The 26,648-nt window shown below is 41.3% G+C and overlaps 1 protein-coding gene across 4 annotated transcripts in view; it reads right to left on the reverse strand.

The window, feature by feature from the left end:
* FBF1 (Fas binding factor 1) overlaps positions 1-26,648 on the reverse strand; it is a 55,088-nt gene that overhangs the window by 16,740 nt on the left and 11,700 nt on the right. The window contains exons 7-21 of one of the 4 annotated variants that reach the window (XM_032966993.2): positions 25,216-25,408; positions 22,826-22,903; positions 21,659-21,793; positions 19,802-19,949; positions 18,482-18,606; positions 17,930-18,044; positions 15,654-16,163; positions 14,045-14,134; positions 12,683-12,759; positions 11,828-11,947; positions 10,903-10,955; positions 10,155-10,235; positions 8,887-8,990; positions 2,784-2,990; positions 330-437 (exon numbers count right to left, since the gene is read on the reverse strand). In XM_032966993.2, coding sequence (XP_032822884.1) covers positions 330-437; positions 2,784-2,990; positions 8,887-8,990; positions 10,155-10,235; positions 10,903-10,955; positions 11,828-11,947; positions 12,683-12,759; positions 14,045-14,134; positions 15,654-16,163; positions 17,930-18,044; positions 18,482-18,606; positions 19,802-19,949; positions 21,659-21,793; positions 22,826-22,903; positions 25,216-25,408 — 2,144 coding nt within the window. The remainder of the gene's footprint in view (positions 1-329; positions 438-2,783; positions 2,991-8,886; positions 8,991-10,154; positions 10,236-10,902; positions 10,956-11,827; positions 11,948-12,682; positions 12,760-14,044; positions 14,135-15,653; positions 16,164-17,929; positions 18,045-18,481; positions 18,607-19,801; positions 19,950-21,658; positions 21,794-22,825; positions 22,904-25,215; positions 25,409-26,648) is intronic. The other 3 variants (XM_032966995.2, XM_032966994.2, XM_032966996.2) reach the window with 3 other exon arrangements.

The raw sequence follows: 26,648 nt of genomic DNA on the forward strand, positions 1-26,648 counted from the left end.
TCATGTAGAAATGTATTACAACCAAATACTCTAAATGCATAAATGTGGAGGGAAAAACCGGAGAACCTGAAGAAAACCCACACGACCACGGGGAGAACATAAAAACTTCAAATATACAGGCATCAGGGTCAGGATAAAACAACGCTCATGACCCAAAAGGTGGCGTGGGAAGGTCCCCACCCAGCCTTTTATTGACAAAGGGCTGGACAGGTACATGTGCTGATAAATGCGTTTGGGTTTTTGATAGTACTGTATGAATGATGCTACTGATAGTGATTAGCATGCTGATGATGGTGTGTGCAGAACACAAGTGGGGAGCCACACGGCACCTGGTCTGTGAAGTCGCGCTGGTCACTGCATCAATCTCCTGATCCTTGAGCCTCTTGAGTCTTTGTATCTGTTCCTCGTGATCTCTTCTCATCTCCATGATGGAATGCCTTCCACAAAAAGATGTTGACAGCAATAATAATAAACATCTAAATGTAAGCAGTTTATAAATACAAATACATCTCAAATATGTAAAACATGAGTAATAGAAACTTTATCTTTGATGATTTGAAGCTTTCGTGACTGCAGGAATTCATACTCAGCAGCAGACATCGTTGCTGCTCGCAGCAGACACCGCGGCTATCGCGATTTTCACCTGAAGACGGGTGCTTGTGTTGTGTTCGGAACGTCATGATTTATTTAGTTTTATTTCTACCTACGAGGCTTTACCGAAAGAACCAAAGAGTATTTATCTGTGATGAATATGATGAACGCTGCACTTCCCGTCGTTTTCATGCAGGGGACGCTGCAAACCCACACACCCCCTGCATGAACGACGGAGGCGCAGGGACAGACGTTCGATTACGTTGGAATCGATCTGCAGACGGCGGTCTTCTTGCTTGGCCAGCTCTATGTCGCCTTATCTCGATCCCGCAATCCCAAACAGGTGAAAGTCCGCATCGAACTGAACCCCCAGCAAGGACATTTACTTAACGACGAGAGAAAATTCACATGAAATGTCGTTTTCAATGAAGTCTTTCAGATGTAAAATAATACTTATATATAAACAACTTTCTCTATCTGTCTATGATGAATATGATGGACGCTTGAGGCGATTCGGTGTTCATTCCCAGAATTGACTTGGCCCCTACCAACACCACTTTGCCATTTGTTTTGCGATGATGACAATTTCCCATTCTCGCCGTATACGCTATCACAATCAACAAGTGGCAGGGACAGACGTTCCATTACGTTGGTAAGCGCACAACTTGATCTATCTTTCCACGATGAATACCAGGTTATTGGGGGAGCGCCATAGGAGCCCCCCAACAACCTAGTGTAAATATACACAGCTAGCAAAACCTCTACACCGATGGTGCTCATCACGTTGCTCAGCAGTAATCTTGGTCATTAATATCATTACTAACACGTTCCTCATGAACATGTTTCTGTTTATTATTCCTAAAGTTGTACTATCAGGGCATTTATAGCTCGGGGTGAGCAGGTACAACATAAAACAATAAAACAGGTGTTAAGATCCATAATAGAGGGTAATTGGGTTAGATCGTGTAAATATATCAATGTGTCGTTAAAACCCGCCACTACCTGACACAGCCAACTAGTAAGGGTTGTCACGTAAACAGAAGGTGCCAATTTGTCACTAGTACAGCACACCGGTGTGTTGGAGAGCCAAGCCACAACATTTACAATCTGAGTACGACGTTTCACCAGTAGTTACAATTACATCATGGGATCTCCTTTGCCAGTATCAAAATATGATAATAGGTTTTTCCCCTTTTTTCTGGCAACAAAACAGGTGTTAAGATGTTGAAACACCAAACTGAAACCTTTTACAAGGAATCATGTCTGCATTAACCACAACACTTGTGGTCAGAATGCAGACAAAAAACATTGATAATATATGCATTGTCTTTGAAACTGATTGGTCCACACCAATCTGATTGGTCCACACCAATCAGTTTATGTTTTTTTTAATCAGAGTATGTATTTTGTTTGCATTCTGACCGCAAGTGGTGTGGTTAATACAGACATGATTCCTTGTAAAAGGTTTCAGTTTGGTGTTTGAACATCTAAACACAACTGTTTTATTGCCAGAAAGGGTAAAACCTCTTCTTATACTTTGATACTGGCAAGAAAGGTCCCATACTGTGCAATATCCCAAATATTTGTCTCATGCGCTTATTTTGAAGTGATGCAAATAGCAAACCAGGAAACTCCTTACAATGGGTCTCAAGACTATTTTAAGAGGAACGTTAATTTAAATGTTTGGCCAATTCCTGAATCAGAGTTTTGCATGTACCCAGAGAAAACCAATCAATATTGCAGGGTTAAATTATAAAACCACACAGATGGGCAAAGAACTAACTTTCTGTGCTGCTATATCCTAGACAGCTCCCAGTCCTGCAGGTTGGGAGTCTTATATGACACAGTGATTTCTGTATGATCCACCAATTGTACACCTCTGAAGAGACATTGCATTTAGATGCTTACTATGGACCATACAGAAAACCAATTTAGTCTCCACTCCTTCATTGTAGGAAAATCAATTTTACATGCTCTCCTGAAGCCATAACAGACCTTGACATTAGCATTGAGCTCCTGAATGTATTACCATCCTAAAGAAAATATAATATTTGTCATGTCGTTCTCCCCTCTTCACTCAACTTTAAATATTCAACTTCCTGTGAGATGTCCCAGTTTTTTTGAGCATCAGTGGCGGCAACCATAACCTCAATGGAGGAGCCAAACCAAACTGTGTGCGTGAGTCCACGTGCCTCTGCAGCTCGGCGAGTCGCTCGGCTTGCCGCATCGCCTCCTGCTCGGCGTCCGCCACTCGACACTGCCATGTGGACGCGAGCCGCGCGCGCTCACTCTCAGCTTCGCGCTGCAGAGCCGAGTGGCGCCCCGCCGCCTCCTCAAGCTCCTGCCGCAGGCTCGCCTCGCGCCGCTCCCACGAGTCCTGGAGCAGCCGCACGCGCTGCCTGCACGCGGACAGAGAAGCGAGGGGGACAGCTGGAGCAAAGGACCGAGTAAGTGCAGAAGCACGCAACTGAGAAATCGTTGCCGTTAAAAGGTGATTCATGCAATCTTAACGCACAGGCTCAAAATAGGAATATTTATTTTTTCCGAAGGATTTGATGAGCTATAAAGCTCTTTTCACAGATGTCCAGTAGGGGCTGGTCAGAATGTTACAACAAACAATACAAAATATGATACGTGCGCAAAGTATAGGAAAGGTAAATAAATCACCCATAATACAGGTTTCATGGGTTAGGTCGCATGAATATAAATGTGTCGTTAAACTAGCCACTACCCGACACAGCCAATTATTAAGGTTTGTCACGTAAACAGAACATCCCAATTCGTTACTAGAATAGCACACCAGTGTGTTGGAGAGCAAATCCACAACATTTACAATCTGAGTACAACGTTTTGCCAGTAATTACAACTGGTATCATCCTCCTGTTTCGTTCCTTAAATAGAGGGATAGATGTGATGACGTCACTTGTGACATCTACGAAGTGGGGGGATTTATGAATGCATATAAATTACAATGGGTATTCATTACCGGTTGGTTTATTTATATGGTAATCAATGTACATTATGCATGCACATTGTTCTTGTACCTCCTGTCGTTTGTGTTCACTAAAATAGCAGTACCTGTTATTGTTTGCCCATTGACGAATGGTGACCTGTATAGGCATGCATTTAAAGAATGTATTATTTGATGATTCGCTTCCAAGCAGCACTAAGTCTGTAGCTATCCGAACGGTTAAAATTATTATTTCTCTCAATTTCGATAGATTATCGAATTAGTCTTGGCCAGTATTAACTAGTTTTGCACAGAACTTCAGCTTTATGAAAATAAATTGGGTATTCTTGTTGGTACGCATGTTCTGCCACTGCCGACAGTTGTACTTGGGAGTATTTAACATTCCTTTGGTGTTCTTTTAGTCTCGTGCTGATCATTCGTCCTGTCTGCCCAACATAGCATTTTCCACAAGAGAAATTAATCTGGTACACACTTTCTGTTTATAGCTTCGGTAATACATTTTTAGTACCAGATATACATTTCTGTATTTTGTGTACTGTGCCAAATCTGACTCGGATGTTTTGTTTTTCAAAAAATCTGTCTATTTTATCAGTTTCTCCTGCAATGTATGGTATTTTAATAGTTTTAATTACTTGGCCAGTTTCAACACTCATGTTATTTGATTTGGTTTTGGCTTTCAGTGCATTATTGTAAATCATACTCTTTGGTTCTATTCGGTAAAGTCACGTAGGTAAAAATAAAATAACAAAAAATCACGACGTTTCGGCCACAACACAAGTGGCCTTCATCAGATGAAGGGACTGGACCTGTCCAGAGGACAGCGTTGGAGTGAAGACAGCAAGCCCAGGTCGCGTCCTTTAAGCTGTGTGGGAGGAAACAAAAAACGCCTTGACAAATGAATTAGCATAAAATGATGTACTGGACCGGCACGGTGGGGGGAGGGGGAGTTTACATAATGTTGGTGTGAAGGGAAATAAGCTGCTGGGAAAGTTTGGAATACCACTACTTGAATAAATATACTGTACCATTGAAAATTAGTTTAATGTTTGGTTTGATTTAGAACATCTTTCCAATGATTGGTTAATTTGAAACCATCCTCTCGGTTGAAATTGTGTCTGTGTTTGTAAATCTGAATTGCCTCGTGGACAAATCTCTGATAAAAACCCGTGGGTTTGCAGAGAACCTTGGTATCGGAGAAAACTATATCGTGATCACCCACAGCGTTGTAACAGTGATCAGCTACGGCAGAAGAATTCGTTCTGCCGTCTTTCAAATCTGATTTGTGCTCGCGAATTCGGTCAGAGACATGTCGTTTCGTCTCCCCGATATAGCAGTCACCACAGGTGCAGCTCAGTTTGTAAACCCCGGGGTACTGTAAGTCAGGAACGACATCCTTCACGGATGGGATCAGGTCACGGATTTTGTGTACTGTATTGAACCGGACCAGGATCTTGTGTTTGTTTAGAATTTTGGATATCTTTTTAGTAACGCCTGCTATATATGGTAGTGTGATGGTTTTGACCGGAGTATCAAGTGGTTGTTTCTGTATGGAGGGAGAAACAGCTTGGTGGATGGTACGGTCAGAGTATCCGTTTCTCTTGAGGGCCAGGTGTACATGTTTTAATTCACTGGTCAGGTGGTGTTGGTCCGAAATGCAATGTGCCCTGTGGTATAACGTTTTGATGAGATCATTCTTTTGAGCTGGGTGGTGGTGGGATTCAGGTTTCAAGTAGGAATCTGTGTGGGTGGGTTTCCTGTAGACAGATTGACCGAATTCGCGAGCCCAAATCAGATTTGAAACACGGCAGAACGAATTCTTCTGCCGTAGCTGATCACTGTTACAACGCTGTGGGTGATCACGATATAATTTTCTCCGATACCAAGGTTCTCTGCAAACCCACGGGTTTTTATCAGAGATTTGTCCACGAGGCAATTCAGATTTACAAACACAGACACAATTTCAACCGAGAGGATGGTTTCAAATTAACCAATCATTGGAAAGATGTTCTAAATCAAACCAAACATTAAACTAATTTTCAATGGTACAGTATATTTATTCAAGTAGTGGTATTCCAAACTTTCACAGCAGCTTATTTGCCTTCACACCAACATTATGTAAACTCCCCCTCCCCCCACCGTGCCGGTCCACTACATCATTTTATGCTAATTCCTTTGTCAAGGCGTTTTTTGTTTCCTCCCACACAGCTTAAAGGACGCGACCTGGGCTTGCTGTCTTCACTCCAACGCTGTCCTCTGGACAGGTTCAGTCCCTTCACCTGATGAAGGCCACTTGTGTTGTGGCCGAAACGTCGTGATTTTTTGTTATTTTATTTTTACCTACGTGACTTTACCGAATAGAACCAAAGAGTATGGATCCTTGCAGTCACGAAAGCTTCAAATCTAGAATTCATTGTAAATCGTTCAATTGCAGCGCTTCTTTAACATTTTTAATTCCACTTCTCAAACTATCACTATCTGACACGTTCTTAGCCCGATGTATGAGCATCTTGATGAGAGAGGATTTCCAGAAATAGGAGAGTTCTGTCAGCTTTGACTTCCATGATAATGAACTGGATGGACGGGTTTTTACGAGGTGAGATGTTTTAGAAATTCGTTGAGTGTATATTAGCCATGTGGCCAGACCACTAAACTAATCCACATATCTAAACCAAGCAGAGGGTTTTAGTGTGCTTGAAGCTATTACTTTTGCTTCAAAATCTTCTATGTACAAATTCGCAATCACATGAGACAAAGGAAAGCCCATTGTTTCTCCTTCCTTTTATTTATAGAAATCACCAAGAAATAGGTGTTCTTTAGACAGTGGTCAGCTAGTCTTGGGATCTCTTTGGCTAAACTTGTGTTCGTTACCAGAGTATCGATTAATTTAATTGACTCGTTGACCGGAACCCTCGTGAACAGGGAGTCACATCAAAATTTACGAGAATATCAAGGTTAGTTAAGCTTAATATCTTTCCTTATATTTGCAATGTTATGAGTTTTTAATGAAGAGGTTCTACTGATGTTGGGATGTATTTGTTTCATTACATATTGTGCTAATAAGTATGTGGCAGAGCCTATTGTACTATGGGTCTTAATGGGACATCAGGTTTGGGAATCTTTGGTAACCCATAAAGTCTTGGTGTTTTTGACGCCCTTAGTTTGATCAGGTATTGCTCTTTCTTGGGAATTGATGACTTAGCAATGATTGTCATTGTGTTATGTTCCCAGGTGTTGGTTGGGTCTCATTTAATTTTAAGATAGGTACCTTCGAGTAAATGATTGATTTTATTATTGTAATCCTCATGGGGCATTACAACAGTTGATCGGCCCTTATCAGCATTGTAATTTATATGCATTCATTAAACCCCCCACCACTTCACACAAGAAGGGCTCACAAGTGACGTCATCACATCCGTTTGTCTATTCAAGGAACGAAATAGGATTTCTACACAAATCTGGCTGCCGCCTGATGATGTCGGGTGTAATTACTGGCGAAACGTCGTATTCTGATTGTAAATGTTGTGGATTTGCTCTCCTACACACCGGTGTGCTAGATGAGTAACGAATTGGCATGCTCTGTTTACGTGACAAACTTTACTAATTCGCTGTGTCGGGTGTTGGCGAGTTTAACGACACATTCATATTTACGTTAATAACCCCAAAAAAATGTATTATGAATGATATTGCTCACAAGAGCTTACGTGTTAAACTAAATAAATCACTTTTAAACATTTACAAATAAAACAAAACTATCTTTTATCTTACCAGGTAAGGTTCACTGTGCTATTATCTATTTTTCAGAAGCGGCCTGGCCACAAATGATAGCTCAAAGTGACTTAGCATGTAGAAATGTTTAGGAATATTTTCTAAACATGTAGATTGGAGGGTGTGTAGATTGGTAGGTAGAATAGTAGATAGAAAGGTAAATGGGCAGAGAAGTGAGTAGGTAGGTATTTAGGTAGATATATGGATGGGTAGATTGGTAGGTGGATATGTAGATAAGTGGGTGGGTGGGTGGGTGGCAATGTAGTTTGCTAGAAAAGTATATGGTAGATAGGTAGACAAGTGGATAGGTGGATGGCAGGTAGACAGATGGGTGAACAAGCAGGTAAGTAAGGTAATCAGCTGAGCATGTAGTTAAGGCATTACAATTCATAGTTGTTATATATGTGTAATGTAGCCCTCAGAGACACCGTCTTGTCTTTCCGTATATTTATTATGAAAAAAGTCCACTGACAACTCAACGAGTAACCGCGAGTGACTCTGTACACGTGGGTAGTTAGACGACTCTATATATAGCTTCTCGTCTTCTTTGGTTCTTTCTCCTGTTTGATTTGTACTAGGTGCCTCGGTGAATGTGTATGCTCTGACTTTAACATAGCTATTTCTGTGACCAGTTACAAGCTAATCACTCAGCTATTTCAATGCTAAATTCTATTCTAATTCCTTTGTCAAGGGGTGCCTCTGCGGATGTGTATGCTTTAACTTAGCTATTTCAATGCTAAATTCTATGCTAATTCCTTTGTCAAGGGGTGCCTCTGTGGATGTGTATGCTTTAACTTTAACATAGCCATTTCTGTGACCAGTCACAAGCTAATCACTCAGCCATTTCAATGCTAAAATTATATGCTAATTCCTTTGTCAAGGCGCTTTGTTTCTTCTCACACAGCTTAAAGGTCGTGATCTGAGCGTTTTTTCACTCCAGCGCTGTCCTACCAGACAGTCTCGTCCCTTCACCTGATGAAGGCCGCTTGTGTTGTGGCCGAAACGTCGTGAGAATATTATTGTGTTATTTTATTTTATCAATTTATTATTTTATTCTCATTCTACGTGACTTTACCGAAAGAACCAAAGAAGATGAATCCTTGCAGTCACGAAAGCTTTAAATCGAAATAGCTTCTCGTCTCAAGACAACTTGAAGACGATGGAGACGACCCGTTTCAAAGCGACGACGGCGATTCCCCACACCAACAGCCCTCCAGGTCCGGTTCGTGCCGGCTCTTATCCCTCGCCCGGTCCGGCCTAGCCCCTTTTCTAGAATTCTCCTCGCCGCACCTGGCTCTATCAATCTCCGTCCTTATTACACTTTCCCGCCATTGGATTCCGTGCTCCCCCTCACGTGACTCTGTCAACGCTTGTCCCATCAATCATCATTAGCACGTCCATGGTCCCGGGGAACCATACCTTCCCTCTATCGCTCCGTACCGTCTTTACATATGTATGTTGTTGTATATGTATGTATGCTGTACATAGCCAACCGTGCTAATCAGAGGTGCGGGAGAAGGCCATCAAAATAAATATATTTAGTGTGACTAAATACCCACTTGTGCCCTTCCTCCAAGATGTCCATGTCCTCCTTGTGTCTCTGCTGCACGGTGTCCAGGAGAGACTTGAGCTGGTCTCGCTCCATCTGCAGCCTTCGCATCTGCTGGGCACAAATGGTGGTTGCAATGCAGTGCTGCTGTGGCAGCTGTATTCATGTATGAAGCAATAACAAAACCCCTGGCTGTTCTGTGCAATGTGTACATTGGTTACATATGTAACACGAATTCTATCCGCAGATATAAAAAGCTCACCTCTTAACATCATTAATGCTGCCTCATAATAATTCATCCCTTTGTTAACCCCATGGTGACAGAAAGCATCCCCCACTCCATGTTGGTCAGTGCCAGTTGGTGCAGGGGGTACCCAGCACCGGTTCAGATATCGCTCGCCGCTGATAGGAATCGAAATCAGGACGCAGAGGTTCATAGTGCAGGAATCAATGTGCCACCATTATAGTAGAAACATATATTTGACGTCTGGTAGAATAGGTTACAAGTTAAAAACGCTGGTCGGGGGTTAACTAAGCTCATCATCTTTTTAGGGGTGAATAAACTTTGTACCACTTTATAAAAAGTGAACAGTGGTGTTACTTGGTACCCACCATGATAATGTAGAATTTGCACTTTTAAATTAGTTTTATTCTAGTCGCAAATATAATTATGTAATTACTATATTTTGGCACGTACAAACTATCAATTAGTCAGCTCATGCTGATCCAGTGCAGCTAATGATTTCAGTTTTTTAAATGCTAATTTCACAATGTAAAAAATATATTCAATCAAAAACAATATCCATTTAACAAACAAAATGGAAAATGTATGACTATTTACAAAGATGATGATTCAAAGAAGATGCCAATTTCTTTGGAAATGAAAGCATCAGTAAATGTAAATTATCATCATCTAGCCATTGACTAATGCTGAGCAGATGTGCACACATACTACATACATACATGTGTTTTTAGGTGGTACCACATGTTGTTTGATGCAATGTCTGACGTTTCGCTGAAAAAACTCCCAGCACAGAGCGAAACTCCGCACATCATGCCAAAAAACACGCGGTACAACCCGACGACACACCAGAGAACGAATAATGCAGTTAATCAGAAGATATGAGTGGATGGATCTTTTAAGCTTACACTTTCATACCCTGTGCCTTGTAACAGAAAGCTGATGCACCGTAATGTGCTTTCATCTAGTTTTAAATATAATGATCAGTGATTAAATTCATACTCAGAACCCACCACAGTTAAATGCAGGAAGGTTACCTTTGTATCCAGCTCTATGGTGAAGGCTTGAGTTTGCTGTGATGAATCAGTCTGAATAAAGCTTTGACCGACAGCCTGTCCCTGCGAAAAAAAACCTAGTTAATTATATTACAGTATTACTATAATGCTTATTCACCCAGAAAAGCCTCAGAATCTCAAGCTTTGTTTTCAGGATGGTCCTGCCATGTTTTTCGCATTAGGAGTTGATGTTGCTCGGGGAGTAATCATGTTGCTTTTGTGAGTAATTAACGATGTTAAATGAATAAATTGCAGATACATTTTCAGCATTGAGATGTTTGGCCAATACCAGTTGCATTATATATATTAGCTATGGGAGAAAACCAGATAATATATTAACTCCATGCAGAAAGGTGTCCGAGTCAGGAATTGAACCCAGTTAACCACATTATCTTCACACCAGCGGATGCATTTATCATTCACACAATCTGAAATCTGAAGTTACTGATGTGCAGAAATAATTGAATGATTCTCTCCCCTCGAGATACAATGAGTCATAACGATTCAGGGTCAAAGATTGTTTAAGAATAGAATAGTTTTTTTAAGTGTTGAATTTATCACCTCTAGTAGCTGAAGGGGTAATACAAAATCATTACATACAACATATGAGTCAAAAATTATTCCTTCTCGTGGTTTGATTAATATATCATGCTCCAGAATCAAATTGTATTGATGAATCGGGGCATCGATTATTTAAAATGGTGACCAAGAAAATTACAGTTATTTGTACCAGTATAGCTTGTCCATGTGCTTGTGGTGTCATTAGATGTGCTGCTTGTTGACCTGCCAAACATCATTATTAAAGTAAGAGGATACAGAAGCATTGTTTCATTATAAAATAAAAACACAGTGTCACTTAGCCAAATGGGGAAGAATGAAAGTGAAAAAGAAGTTCACAGAATAAAAAGAAAAAGTGTTTCAGTTTCATTGAACCCTGCCCAAAGGCTACATTCTCCCTGAGAGAAAAAAATTCGCCTGCATTTTCAATTTGGTAACAAAGCAAAGTTTGTTCAACATACGCATGAATAACCTATTGCTCACATATTAAAGGCTATGACATGGGCAAACCCTAGGATTTGAACAACTCTCTGCAACGTGTGCATACACAAGATGCACATGTGTTCATTCATGTTGTAGAGACAAGATGCTAACACTGAGAAAAGTGGCTTCTACATTTATGAAAATATTATTATCCATATGTATTCATTGCTTTTTTGCATAATAATTCTACACAGTGTGGTGATTGCTATCAGACAGAGTGGTGCTTATGCAAATATGCTGGAACACTGTATTCCAAGTTACAATATATTCCACTAAAAGTTTGTTAAAAAAAAGCTGCATTAACTAATATTACAGATATCTGCAGATGAATGTATAGAGCTATATGTGTTATCGTGATACAATCACTATCATGCATGAGCTTTAACTGCTGCTCACACATTTCAATTGGAAATCACATGTGAACTGCTGCACTACTTTCCCAACTCATTGTGATCGTCGCTTGAAGTAAATAGCATACAGATGCCAAATTTATCTGCGAATTCACCCGAAACAGTCTTAATAGATTACAACCTGGAGCAACGGTTAGTGGTTTTTTCTGTGTTTATGCATGAGCATGCATCGCGAGTGGCGTTAGTGCAGGGCGCACTACTCACACGGCTGGTAATAGGAGAGAGGGTTGCCAGGAAAGAGAGACTGTGAGAGATAGCCCGGCCCAAGCTGTGGTTGGATCGCATGGTAGAAGCTGCTCTGCTCCATGGGCTGCCCGATAAGAGCTGGCACGACAGGAGGATGCTCAGAGGGGTGGGAGACAGGAGGAGGTTCCTGAACTGCTACCAAAGGAAAAATTGTGGCCGGGTTGGTGGGGAGGCTCGGCTGAGTGGTTCGAGGGCAGGTGTGCGTTGCATGTTGTGGAACGGAAGGATCAGCTTTGTCTGTGGGAATTCAGTCCCAGAAGAGTGATGAGAGAAATCAGAGAAATTGGTGATGCAGGTGAAATAAAGGGAAATATAAAACAATGCCAAAGTTATTTGCAAATGTGAGGACTCTATTTGAATAAAAAAAAAATTGTTATATTTAATTGAAAGCAATTTTACATCTACCAACAAAACAGCTTTATACTCTTTGGTTCTTTCGGTAAAGTCACGTAGGTAGAAAAATAATAATAGATCATTATTATTATTGATTATTTTTCTACCTACGTGACTTTACCGAATAAACCAAAGAATATGGATTCCTGCAGTCACGAAAGCTTCAAATCAAGATTAAACAGCTTTATATTTCAATAAAATCTGAAGTAAACGAAATTTATGGAACGTCAATTATTTACTTTGGAATCAATAACTGAACCGAAAAAAAATATTGCATTTTTCTTGGCATATTGGCCCTCCATACGATACACTCTATCAATGAAAAGTATTAATGAGACAAAAAGCCCATAAAGAGGATGACACAGTGACACATGGATGGAAATAAATGGAAAGCAAGATTCATCTCCGACGTCCACAAACCTGCAATGCGAGCATCATGACCGTTTAAATGCTCCCTCCTTGATGAGGACACCAGAGTAGGTGTAGCTGAATCGTTTCTGTGAAACATAAAGTTCCATTGCATAGTGAGTCTAAAAATCCCCCAATAGTGAGGACACGTAAACATGTGTATCTGGACACAGTGAAGATATCGCATTTACCCAGGCAGACATCACCATCCTCAGTGTTATTTGAACTCATGCCACAATCTCCGATTGAAAAAGTAATCCTGTAAAATGTCTGATATTCACGTGTATTTATCTTAAAGCTTTCGTGACTGCAGGGATTCATATTCTTGGTTCTTTCGGTAAAGTCACGTAGAAGGGAAACAATAACATTTTATTGTCTTATTTTATTGTTTCCCTTCCACGTGATTTTACCGAAAGAACCAAGAATGTGTATTTATCTGGTCATCATTTTGAGCATTGAGGCAGGATTCTCTTTCCATACACGTTTGTCCAAATTAATACTTAAAGGTATTGCCAATAGACACATGGAATGGGATTTATTCTGTCACGGTACTAATCACTTCTGTGACATTAAACTTATCTCCCTCCTCCCCACAACATTACTTAAGGAAAACTGACACGTCAACAGCAGTGCCTTAAGAGAAAATACATAAATAAATATATATAATCGGTGACGCTTCGGGCAATGGTCCCTCCACATGTGCTCTGAGGGGGAGCCATTGCTCAAAGGGTGACATATTTTTTATTTTTAAGACAGTGTTGTTAAGGATTGTGTTTCGTTTTTCGTTGTGTGTGCTTGTGCACCCCTGGCAACTCAGCATCATTGAACAATATTATTCCTTCAGCTACCCCTGCCCATTACCATGACTAAAGTCATCCCATAGATCCTTGTACAGTCTCATCCTAATGCAGTGCGTTGCAGTGGATGGACCTTATAAATCAAGTGATTCGATCATGAATTGAAGGCTAAGAGGTGACAATGTTGCAAGTATGAACTGTTAGCTGGAGACCCAATGGTAATTTAACATGAACGTTTACAATTCAGGTATCGGTCAGAGTCCAAGTTTCAACACTGTAATGAGATAGATTTCAACATGACCTTATTTAAAAAATTCAACTAAATGCCTTATACAGGACACCTCAAATTCTTATCAGCCAGCCTGGAACACACAGCCCCAGTGTGTAGCTACAAAAGAAGAGCCACTTGTTCTTTGCAGATTGTTTCTTGCTTTAGCATTGTTTAAAGGGCTCACAACGAAAGGAATGTTTGTATATAAAGACAACCATTTATTCTATCCCACTCATCATAAAGGGACTCCAATTGCAATACAATTTAAAGTATTGTTAAACGTCGGTGTCTATACGTGAATTTAACCTGTTTTTGTGGGTTGCTGCGAGTCTGTCTTCTGCGGAGGAATCCATCAGCAAGTCGTCATGCTGAGAGCTGGAAGTGATACCCGATTTGCTGTCAAGAAAAAAAAACACGATACGCAACCAGATTCACTATGCAAGCAATGTACAAAACACTGCCATCACGAGATACCAGATGAAAACCTGTAGAGTATGCATATCGACTTAACTCATTGAATAGCATGGCCTGGTTTCATATAAGTCTAATTGACATTTGGCTCTGCTATTATTTTATGTATAAAGAACAAACTCCAATGTTCCAAATTATATTTCATAACACTAACTACTGTTTATATGGGACCTTTTTGGATATTTATATGTGACTTAACATGGTCATTAAAAAAGAGAAGACTGAAAAGTGTGTAATGAAGCAAACAGCGTTGCATGCTTGAATTTACATTTAGAATAAATAAAGAGGAACTCATTGATTCGTGAAAATATGCAGGCTAATTATTATTAAGAAAAGTGGGCTGGGAAGGACACACTGTTGTAAGAGATGATGGCAGATGGTCAAAAACAATCACAGTGGCAGCCAACGAATAGAATGCTCTTGAGAGTACAACTACCAAGGAGATAGAGCTATGGAATCTGTTTGTGTGTAGTTGCTAAGTAGGTTACATCATGAGAGATGGTGGCGATTTGGGGAGACGTTTATCCAGCAGTGGATTGACCATGGCTGATGATAAAGATGGCATGACTCATCTATCTATTCAAGCTGGACTTTTGTGAAAGTCAACTAATTAATTCTGCTTAATCACTCAAACATGTCTTTGTGTGTACTGCATTTAAAGGTGAATGTGCATCATTTTGCTGTTTATGAAAAGTTATTTCATCTACAATGTTCAACATTGGGAAAAGTGATGCAAGTCTGCAATCCAACAATTTGGAGGCAAAGGTTGATTTGTAAAATTAATATTTGTGAAACTCTGACATCCAGTTTTGTGAGGTGACTAAAAGATGGCAATACATGTGCATCAGCATAAGCCCTCGTATTTGTGGGTTTTCCGTAGGTGCTTCAGTTTAACTCTACATAAAAAAACCCTTGTTAAATTAAATTATCCAAATATCTCAATGTAGAACCTTCGTAAATGTGCAATATAACAAGAAAGCACGATGGGTAGGGGCTGAGTTACGGGTCCCAACCTGGGACCCGTAACTCCGCATTTACATACTTTTTGCCTGCATATCAGGCCCATAATATTCTCTTTACATCTTTTTTACAACGAATTTCCTTTTTTTATACTCTTAAAGTTACATAACTTATTATATGGGTCTTTCAGTAAAGCCACGTAGATAGAAAAATAAAAATATCACGACGTTATAATCGCAACACTAGCAATCGTCTTCAGGTGAGAGAGACCCATAAAATTGTTTTGTCAACAATAAATATTACTATTGTACAACATGCAATGCTATCAGATTACAAATATTCTGAGTTATATTATTATTTGTATTTTGTTAAAATTTTTGTTAGATTTTTTTTTCTATTTACGTGACTTTACCGAAAGAACAAAGAATATATGTTGTTATCATTACCGCATCACAACACCACCCGCAGTTTTAAGCACAGTTACCTGATACTTGCATCTACCCCGGACCCACGGAAGCCTTCAATCTTCTTATCATCACCCAATGCAGAAACCTGGCTCTTCTTTCTGGACAGACTCTTTAGGAGCCAATCCTCATCATCGTCTCCAATCACTGCCCCTGCGCCAGCATGCTCCATAATGGGGGCACCCAGCTTACTGTCAGACAAGGAGAGTTTTCTGGAACTAGAACCAATGGCACTGGGAGTAACAGCTATGGGTTCCAATGCCACAGCATTGTCGACACCGCCCATCTTCGATGTGCCCAGCTGAGTGTTCTGTTTCGACGCTGGCTCCTTGGGGTCATCGAAAGAGTCACCCTTGAGGCCCAGCCAGTCGGACGGCCCGCCGCGGGATGACTGCGTGGTTTGTGGTGGTGTGGCCAGGATGGTTGGGGTGCCCGGTGTGGCCGACGTGGACAGCTTGTCTCTGCCGCGATCCAGGCCGCCCATGATGTCTGCTTCTTCAGCCTTTCTTTGGTTGTCGTTGCCATAAAACCTCATGCGCGGGAAGAGACATGGACGACATGTTCAGTCCGATTGTCAATCCACTGCTAGATGACTGCCTCCCCATTCAGTTCGGATGGTGGGGGTTATTTGGCCATATTTCACCATTCTGGCCAGTGTGGGCTAATGAAGTTGGGAAGCATCAAGTAGAATACAACAATGGATTTTGCTGCATTGCCCTGTGCTGCCCACCGCATATCACTGCAAAGCCCTATAACAATCCGTTTGTGTGGTGGTCACCCATCCAAATACTATCCAGCCTCAACCCTGATTACGAGATCTGATGAGATCAGGAGCATTATGGATGATTTAGTCACAGGCCTTATTGCAACCACGTCTCCAAGTCCTTACGCAAACTGAGCTGAGGAAATTAGGCACGTTAGCTGGCAGTCATTTGCACAAATTTCTACACCAGGTCAACATATACAGAATGTAAAATTATTTTAAGATGGAATGTCCACCCACACATAAGAGTGCCAGGAAGAACTCTCCTCTGATGAAAATTCCACATTATTTTGGTGTAAACCGGTCTTCCCATAGAATTACTTCTGTTGACTTCCTAAAATGGTACTTATTTGAACAACTATGAAAGAATGATGGTCTATGTCAAAGACAGACTTGGATTAGAACAGACTTGGATTAGAACTCAAAGCCACAGTCATGGATGGGCACCTTAAACTTTGTTTCAGGTAAATAAGAATTTGAACAATGACGCTGATATGAATTTAGTCTGCCCTTGGAAAAGAATATCACATAGGCTTTCATATTCACTATGCTCTGGCTCCACCAATTTTATTACAATTGTGGTAAAGAGTGTCAACTAACCAAATCCACCAGTAATGTGACAATGCTGGTGCAATCCTGTTGTTTGTTTTGCTCTCATAATGACTCATTCCTCTATGACCACGCAGACCTGAATGCTTCAGATCTTATCAGATCTTAGAAGTTAGGCAGGCATTAGCTTTAAGTTAACCTGGCTGCGAGTATTATCCCTTGGTATGTGTTGGGTTTTCTCTTGATTCTAGATTTAAAGCTTTCGTGACTGCAAGGATCCATACTCTTTGGTTCTATTGGGTAAGGTCACGTAGGTGAAAATAAAATAACAAAAAATCACAACATAGCTATTTCTGTGACCAGTTACAAGCTAATCACTCAGCTATTTCAATGCTAAATTCTATGCTAATTCCTTTGTCAAGGGGTACCTCTGCGGATGTGTATACTTTAACTTAGCTATTTCAATGAGCCATTTCAATGCTAATTGATATGCTAATTCCTTTGTCAAGGCGCTTTGTGTTTTTCTTCTCACACAGCTTAAAGGTCGTGATCTAAGCGTGGCTTCTCTCACTCCAGCGCTGTCCTCCAGACAGTCTCGTCCCTTCACCTGATGAAGGCCGCTTGTGCTGTGGCCGAAACATCGTGATTTTTTGTTATTTTATTTTCACCTACGTGACATTTTCTCTTGATTGCCTGGACGACAGACAGCCTGGAATTACCAGATGCTGAAGGCTTCCGCTGTGAGCTGGCCAGGAGATGGCAGTGTATTAAGTGGATTCTTAAATCCATCTGTGTGGAGCTTTGAGTGTTACTGACATGCGTGCAGTGTTCCTGCCATGTATGCAGTAACACTACCTTTTCTTCTCATATACCAAACACCCATTGATGGAATTAGCCAAACATCCCAATACAGGACCCTTCTCAAAAAGCATAATTTCCATGCATGATGCATGAAAGCCAGTCTCATCATTAGTTAATACTCACCTAACAGATCTGCGTGAGGAAGGGCCTGACCGCCGGCCTTCGGCTGACGAGGCAGCGGAGGGCATGTAGGAACCGAATGTGAACTCCTCCTCTCCTAGTCCCTGGGAAGACCCTGCTGGATGCACAATCATGCTGAGCAGACGCTCCTTTTCACGCGCAAACATGAATGCGCATGTACTAAATTATCTCACACGTTGTTGCTTCAGTATCAAGTGTTGTGAGCCAATTACCAAATCGACCTTGGATGCGCCTGATCAAATCAGGCCTCGAAAGCGGAGGAATAAACCTGGATATTGCTTGGCAGGGTGACCACAGATCACAAAAATCAGGTGTTGTAGATGTTGTGGGCAATAGAGAGGCATACAGCAAAATCCATCATTCTGTACTCCTCCCCACCTTTAACAACTCACACTGATCAGTGTGGTGAGGTATGGTCATATAACCCTCACTGGCTGCATGGCATGGGGAGGCCTTCATCCAGCATCCAGGAGTGCATGCACAAATGGGCTGTACATGTATATCCAGTGTTGCGAGAGTAGTCCATCTGCAGACCTGGGGCTCTCTGCTGCTGAGCACTATCCTTCCTTTCTCCAGTAGCAGGTCTCTCCAGGAGTTTGCTGGCAGTGCCTCGGCCCAAGAGCTCATCAAACTTGGAGCGAGCCGGACGTCTGTCATCTCTGAAAAGGCGACCACACAGACAAGGCCACTGCTTAAGCCAGATAAAAAAAAATCCTAATCAAATGTCCAATGTGATGCTAATTTATGTTAGTGGCCCTGAGCCAGTGGTAGAAATTCTTTATTTCCATGATGAGGAGCAGTCTATCCATATGACAACAAGGTGTTGTTTTCTCCAAAAAAGTAGTCATAGTTTTATTAAGGATAGGCTGAATTTAACCTCACCACGATGAAAGGACATCTGTGTAAAAATATACTTTTGTCAATTAACTACTTCAACATTCTGTTTGCTATTTAAAGGCTTGCCTATCAGTGAGACATTCTGTAGCATGAGGTTTGTAAATGATGTGCCCTGACTTGTCCCACCAAGAATGTGCATGTTTACAGAGCATGGGTTAAACGAATGCTAACACAACTTCTTATTTACTTAGCAAAGGACCACTTCAATTTACACTTGGTTCTATATTCATGGATTGGTACCAAAAGCAGTGTAATCCTGGAACTAAAACAAAAGTAGGGTTTAATCATTCAGGCATCTGGGTTAATTTGAACTTTGTCTTTGCGCCTGGCGAGCATAATGTTTTCCTCTCATGAGAAACTAATGTGCAGCATTTCTGGCACATGTCCTATGCATTTATAAAAAAAGTGTCCATCAATTAACTCTTCTTGCTACAACACAATGAACTGTCATAATTTGGGATCTCAATTCAATTTAAGAAGCTTTTTTTGTCTCATTCTCATATAATTTGCACCATTAGCATGAAGGTAACATTTAAATATAATTTACTTAAATAGTAAATGGCTGATTCTTACGCGCAGAAATGTATTAATATCTATAACATGCCAATTTCCTAATAGCACAGCATGTCCGGTGTGTTGGAGAGTAAATGTTGTGGGTTGACTCTCCAACACACCGGTGTGCTGTACAAGTAACGAATTGCATGTTTTATTTACGTGACAAACCTTACTGATTGGACGTGTCCGGTGGTGGCGGGTTTAATGATACATTTATATTTACGTGATCTAACCCAAAAACCTCTATTTTGGATATTGGCCGCGAAAGCCTCCGTGTTAAATTGATTAACGTATTGTGAGTGTAAGAGTAAATATGAATCACGGAATGGGTGCATTTTTGCGTGCCTAGTTTATAACAAAACATAAGCACCTCCACAGTAACGCTCACAAAAAACTGCTTACTCTTCTCTGCTAGCTTCCTTCTTCACTGATTTGGGGCTGTCGGACATGCCCAATGCATCCACGAGATCATCACCATCGTCGTCAAACGTGATCTCATCGCAACGTTTGGAAGTTCCGACGGGTCTTTTGCTACTCGCTGGTAAAGGAGCTGTGGATGGTACATCATGCCATGGTCACGAGTGTAGTCGAGTTATACAACAGAATTATATCTAAATCTGCTGTGAAGCGTGAATGTAGGAGAGTGTGCACATCCAGGTTCAGTCAAGAGTTAATTATGGCTTTAACTTACGCACACCTCATGTAGCTGGCATGAGTTCACCTGTGATTAATCACGCATACAATTGTACACTCTGCTAATAGCTCCGGGTAGACAGGAACTTTTTAAATTGTTATTTAAGTACGGGCAGTCCTCGCGCTATGAACCTAATTCGTTCCTGAGACTCGTTCGCAAGTCGGAACACAATAGTTCACTGTATTTAAATGCCCATACGGTTAGTGTTATTAAATGTGTTAAAGTTCAAGAAAAAGGGAAGCATTGTTAATCTCATAATTAAGAACAAATATTGTACATTTGCATGTAACACTGTAAAAAATACTGAATAGTAAATAAAACAGAAAAAACTGTTAAATTATCAGTTGATGGAGCTTGTAGTCGGAACTACACCACAATTGCACACACACAAAGGCACACACATACCCTAACGACAATGATCCCCCATGTAGCCTTAACAACGGGCTGTAGAGGCAAGTTCTGTTAGCAAGCAGCGCCTATGAAGGCCGGCACAGCACACGAAGGGGTGAGTGGCCAGCGACGCGCCCGGCTGACTTTGCCTCCCCAGTGGTGATGTTTACACAACACACCATGTACTCATTTGAGGCTCAGTCGACCTAAAGAAGGCCCAGGTCCCATTCAGATAATCGTGACGGTGTTGATCGTGAATTTAACTTTTGGTCACCAGGTTGGTAGCACAACGCGCTAATCATTGCACTACCGCTGCCTCCACACATACATGCGCACACACGAAGACAAAGATCCACGTAATAGCCTCAACAGACTGTAGGAGCAAGTACTGTTAGCGAGTAGCACGTATGAAGGCTGGTATTGCATAGGAGGGGGTGGGTGGTCAACACCACATCCGGCCCCCTTTGTCTCCCCAGTAGTGATGTTTACACACCAAACCAGGTACTGGTGTTTGCCGTGCGCAAGAACAGAACTCGGGTAGCCACTTTCGCAGCGCAGCACGCTAACTGCTACACAACCGCTCCCCACACACAACAAACGTCCCCCGTATAGCCTTAACAGACTGTAGGGGCAAGTGCGGTTAGCGAGCACTTATTAAGGCCGGAACGGTACACGAGGGTGTGGGTGGCCAGCACCATGCCCGACCGCCTTTGTCTCCTCAGTGGCGATGTTTACTACACACCGCACCAGGTACTCATTTTAGGCTGAGTCGACCTAGGGGAGGCCCAGGATCGGTTCAGATAATCGTCACTGGTGTTGGCCGTGAGCGGGAATCGAACCCGGGTCGCCAGGTTCGTAGCGCTAACCGCTACACTACTGCTCCCCACACACGTCCACACGCGCACCAATACCAACAGCAGCAAGTGACGGTATTTTTATGGTCAATACACACCACAGTATTAATTAGGTCAGGCTGTTGGATTTCGAACCGAAAACCACTGTATCAAGCGGCGAATGCGCTATGACTAGAATATGTAACCGCCTATTTGTTCAGTGTCTATGGTGAAACAACAAAAAAGGCTTTGTCTCTAGATAACATAAATATACGTCACACAAAACTCTGCACAATGCATAAACAAAACTATGACCGCCTGCTAAAAAGGATGCATTGCAACCTGTGTTAAACTCGTTCTTTGCCGCGCTGTTATCACTGGGCTGCGGTTTGGCCTTTTCAGTCTCAAGAGGCTTTTTTTCTTTCATATTTTTTGTTTCCTCTTCATCCGATAAAAGGCCATCCAGAGGGTCATCATCTATAAAAGAGTGGTATAACGGAATCAGAAACACGCCAGAGCAAAAGGAAGGGTTGATACAACGTGATTAACTGTTTATTATAAAAATCCTCCTTTAGTTTTAATTTTATAAAGACAGCAGCCAAAAAGTAAAGTTATTCTTATGTGTACTGTGTTTCCCGGGCTGCCTGATGAAAGTTTAAAGCTTCATGATAAAAAAAAATAATGATCAGGTGCTCGTCGGCAGTGCTACAGTGATGTTACTGCACCGGCCATTTAAACCACGTAGGAATTATGTCACAGTGATTTCACCAGAGCTTTAAGGTATTCTTTTTCTCAATCGGTGCTATTGAAACGTTTGTTGAGGCAGTTTAGAACATACAGCCGAGTTATGCATCGAACATATAAGGGTGATTTATGCTTTGTACTGTGTCTTCCTTTAAGTGGATCTCGAAAGACAAGTAGATAAGATCATAATAGTGAAGATGACAACAAATTTGAGTAATCCTTTTTTTCGCAAAATGTATTTCAAATATTGAGTCTAACTTACATTGCAGAGTGCATGCCTGCATAGCTTGTATGTGTGTTGAAAATTGTATGTATATTGAACTTCTTTCGCATCGTACATAGCCAACCATGCTAATCGGAGGTGCAGAGGAAGGACAACAAACTAAACACAAAAAGCAGTTCTAGAGAAACGAGTTTTCAATTTAAATTTAAAAGTGCATAGCTCCAGTGGCTTCTTAAAATAAAACTTGTGATAATAGAGTAGAATGGCAAGTGTCGAAGCGAGTTCATAAAGATGTGTGTGGATTTAACTGGGCTCACAATGCATAACTTCTTCTTCGTATGGCTGGGGAAGCAGTTATAGTTTTATGTTGAGGTTAGCAATCCATTCAACGGCTTCAGGTGAGCCAGAGTGAATGGTTGTGATGCCACCAGGAATGCATCTCTCAGGGCACAAATTACATTGCAACAGAATACTGAATTGCAATGTCCTCTTAAATGCATTTTAAAGGAAGCTTTGCAGACATAAGTGTATAATGTCCTTACCATTAAAACTGTATTTTTTGTATGGATGTGCAGGAATGGCAGGTGAACCAGAGATTCCCTTCTGACCGTCCTCAACCACTGTTTCAAAAACAACACAATGCAAATTACAGATACAAATACACACACATATCCTTAGCCTTATAGATTACACGTGCTGATAGAGATCCCCAGCTAAGCTCGCCACAGCACAAGTGTGCATAGCATAGCAAGAACAATGTCCAACTGCCCATGTCTCCCCACTGATAAAGTTTCCATATCACACCAAATACCTAATGAAGACTGATTTGACCAATAAGAGGACCAGGCCTGGCTCTGATACCACTCGCCACTGACATTAGCCATGTGCAGGAATCAAACCGTAGTTGCTGCGTTCATAATGCAGGGAAATAACCACTGCGCCATAGTATTCCTCCTATGCTTTTGACTGCTGCGTACTAATAACACATGGACTTATTGAGCTTTCCTTACTGTACACTCGTAGACAATGGCTAGTGCCTAATTTACATATTTAGTGACATAGTATTGCATGACAATACACTTTGCATTTCGTGAAAATTTGCATTTTTATCATTATTTTACCCATGTTCATACAATATAAAATTTCAATGGGCTTCAGTAAATGTGTAATTACATAAATGGGCCGTGCTATGGCGACAGTGGGTGTACTATACACAAGGGCTCACTAGAGGGCAGATTCCGGATGTCACGGAGGTCGGGTCAGGACATAACAGTCTGGGTGAACTCGCGAGAGCACGTGACGGGACGAGGGGGCACTTGACTGGACGAGGGGGCACGGGGGCCCCCAGAAGGGGGTGAGCGGGTCACGTGATGTGGACCCAGACTCTTCGCGAAGGATCGAGAAGGGGGCGTGACCACGGGCAGAGCCCGGGCAGAGCCCGTGGTCACGCCACAGGAAATATAAGCCGAGTGACAAGAGGGAGCGTGGCTGTTAAACCCGGGAAAGAAGTCGTCCTCTTCGATCTTCGCTCTTCAGTACGCGACGGCACGACGGCGTGTCGGCTGTTCTGGTTCAACCATATAGGGAATTCGTTCAAGTGGTTAGGTGGTTAGGAACGGTGGCCACCACCTTACGTAGTTAACCTGTAATGTACATAGTCGCTTGGAATGTACATCGTTATCTTGGAACGTTGAATAGTGTTGGTTGTGTTCGAGAATAAAAGGTGTTGCCTCCCAGTCTTGGTGTGCACCTGATTAGAACCCACAACAAATGTATGAAGAGTATTATTTTTAGTGAACTATGGAGACACTCAATGAATCGTGAGATTCATTATCTCTGATAATATATGCATTGTCTTTGAAACTGATTGGTCCACACCAGAGACAGCTTTCTTTTGAGCCTAGTCTCAAAACGCCTTCTGGTGTCCTCTGGTCTAACACCGTTTCGAGACTAGGCTAAAAAGAAAGCTCTCTCTGGTGTGGACCAATCAGTTTAAAAGACAATGCATATATTATCAGAGTATGTTTTTTGTTTGCATTATGACCACAAGTGTTGTGGTTAATGCCGACATGATTCCTTGTAAAAGGTTTCAGTTTGGTGTTTTAACATCTGCTTGTTGCCAGAAAAAAGGGGAAAACCTATTCTCATTCTAATAAAGTTTGATTTATTTATTTAATCGAAGAATAACAATGTGTTTCTTCGCTTTTTTAAATCAATTTAGCTCATGTCATAACCAGCCAGGTGCGGGTGGGATCAGAGCTTGCGACTGACAAATGGAAGATTATAAGTTCAAGACCTGGTCGGGGATTGACTCAGCCTGCCATCCGTCGAGGGTCAATGAGTAACAATTTGTGTGAACTCGATTGTGAGTGTCCTATAGAAATGCTAGCCCCAACCATGGTAATGTGGATCAAGGCACCAATGGATCTAAGCACTTCGCTATTTCTTTGAGCAAAAAAATGTTTCGTCTTCAATGTCTTAACTTCCTAAATACTCTATAGTACTTTCGCAGCATATCAAAGTATCTAGCAGAATCTAGAAGACCATCAACTGATTTAACATTTCGGTAAACATCTGAAAACAGACCAATAAAGCTCTTAGCCGGCTCCTGCAGAGAATGCAGAATCACCTTTGCATTCCTGCGGGCGTGAGCAGAATTTGAGGAAGTGACACCGCCAAGTAGCGTCATTTTCTGGAAGGAAGTCTATTCTTTCAGAAGATAAAGCAGTGACGTACTGGTTACAGCATTATTTTTAACCCACTCTGGATATTTGGGAGTCACCATTTCAAGTTTAGGAATGTTTATTGAGGTGTAATAAATATCCGCTCAGATGCATGCATTGAACTGCCTTGGGTTCGATTGTTGCTGCTGCTAGATGATCATTGTTTCAACAAAAACAGAAAATAATGTAAAAAAATTAAACAGATTTACCTTTCGCAGGAGCCAAATGTGCTGGCGAGGATTGCGATTTCTTTTGAGCAGTGCATTCTGTCACTGCCGGAACAGGTGTCTTGGGGCCTCGAGTCTGCGCAAGTTGCCCTGGTCCTGCTTTAAAATGCTGGCTGGCAGGCGGCCCAGTTTTCTTCATTTTTCCAAAAAGATCTGCGTCCATGTCATCAATGTCCTGTTGTGGAATAGAGATATGGGTAAAGGTTTTATGTATAGAGATGTGCCGCATACGTGTATGATAGCATTTAAGACTCGTATGGATTTTAATTAGTGAAATATGAAGTGAATTTGTATATTATTTTTCATATAGATTTACTCAATAACATGTCGATTACCTGAACCTTTCTAAAAAAACACATGTATTCTCATTTAGGACTTAGAATAGTATAACTTTCTGGTTCAAGCTTTTAAAATAATGCACACTATTTTGCATATTTACACTGAAAATTCTGCATATTTTTATTTAAACAATGGCTTTGTATTAACAAACTTCAAATTAACATATACTTGAAATCCCAGTAAAATAAAGGCCCATTAACTCTGAAGTAACCGTAATTAAGAGCCAACAGCTTGTTTTAATATGAATACCCGTGATGTGTTAGGCGTGAACAAGTTTAAAAGCGTCCAAAATCACTGCCCTGCAGCACTTGGTACTATTTGAACAATGAGACAAAAACATATCTTCCTCACATTCAGAAGAAAATGTAAAAGTCCTTTATATTTTGTAATACAATTGACACGGTGAAACACATCGTAAATTTAAATGAGCTACATGTGACTGATTATAATCAATTAGGGTTCGAATCTGGAACAAATGTAAAACAAGTTAAATCACCATAATACAGCAACACAGGTGGTAAAAGAGAAACATCTCTGTAATTGAAAAACGTTAAGTAACTCATGATTCTAAGAATGTGTTTATATGTCTAAAATATGCTCAAATATTCCTCATTATTGGACAAGTTTATTTTGGGATAAACCTAAGACGGTATTAAAGTCATTATTCTCAGACAGGCATAACGTGGAGTTATCTCCAAAATCATGGGCCCCATTATACACCGAATCCTCATATGCGAGGCAATACGGAGTTCTAAAACACACGCGTCGCCTTTGCAACGCCCCCTCAACCACAAACCCCTCTCTTAAACTCACGATACCTTTCCCTCCCCTTACAAAACAAGCAATCTGCATCAACTAAACATAACACCGAACGTCACTTCTAGTCGGATTTTTAAAAAAGCCACCTATCTTCAAGTAATATTTTACACTGGCTTCAACAAAAACACTTTTTGTTAGCCTTGTAAGGGGCCTCAAACGGTGGTGGGTGGGGGCTATTTGAGCAGTGGAAAATTGCCGTGTGTCTACACTGCCCTTAGCCACTCTCCTCCCCCTAGCCCACTGCTGCTGCCCCTTCC

Source organism: Petromyzon marinus, chromosome 37 (genome assembly GCF_048934315.1).
Source record: "Petromyzon marinus isolate PM22_M1 ecotype Great Lakes invasive population chromosome 37, UKy_Petmar_22M1.pri1.0, whole genome shotgun sequence".
In the NCBI taxonomy this organism is placed as follows: Eukaryota; Metazoa; Chordata; class Hyperoartia; order Petromyzontiformes; family Petromyzontidae; genus Petromyzon; species Petromyzon marinus.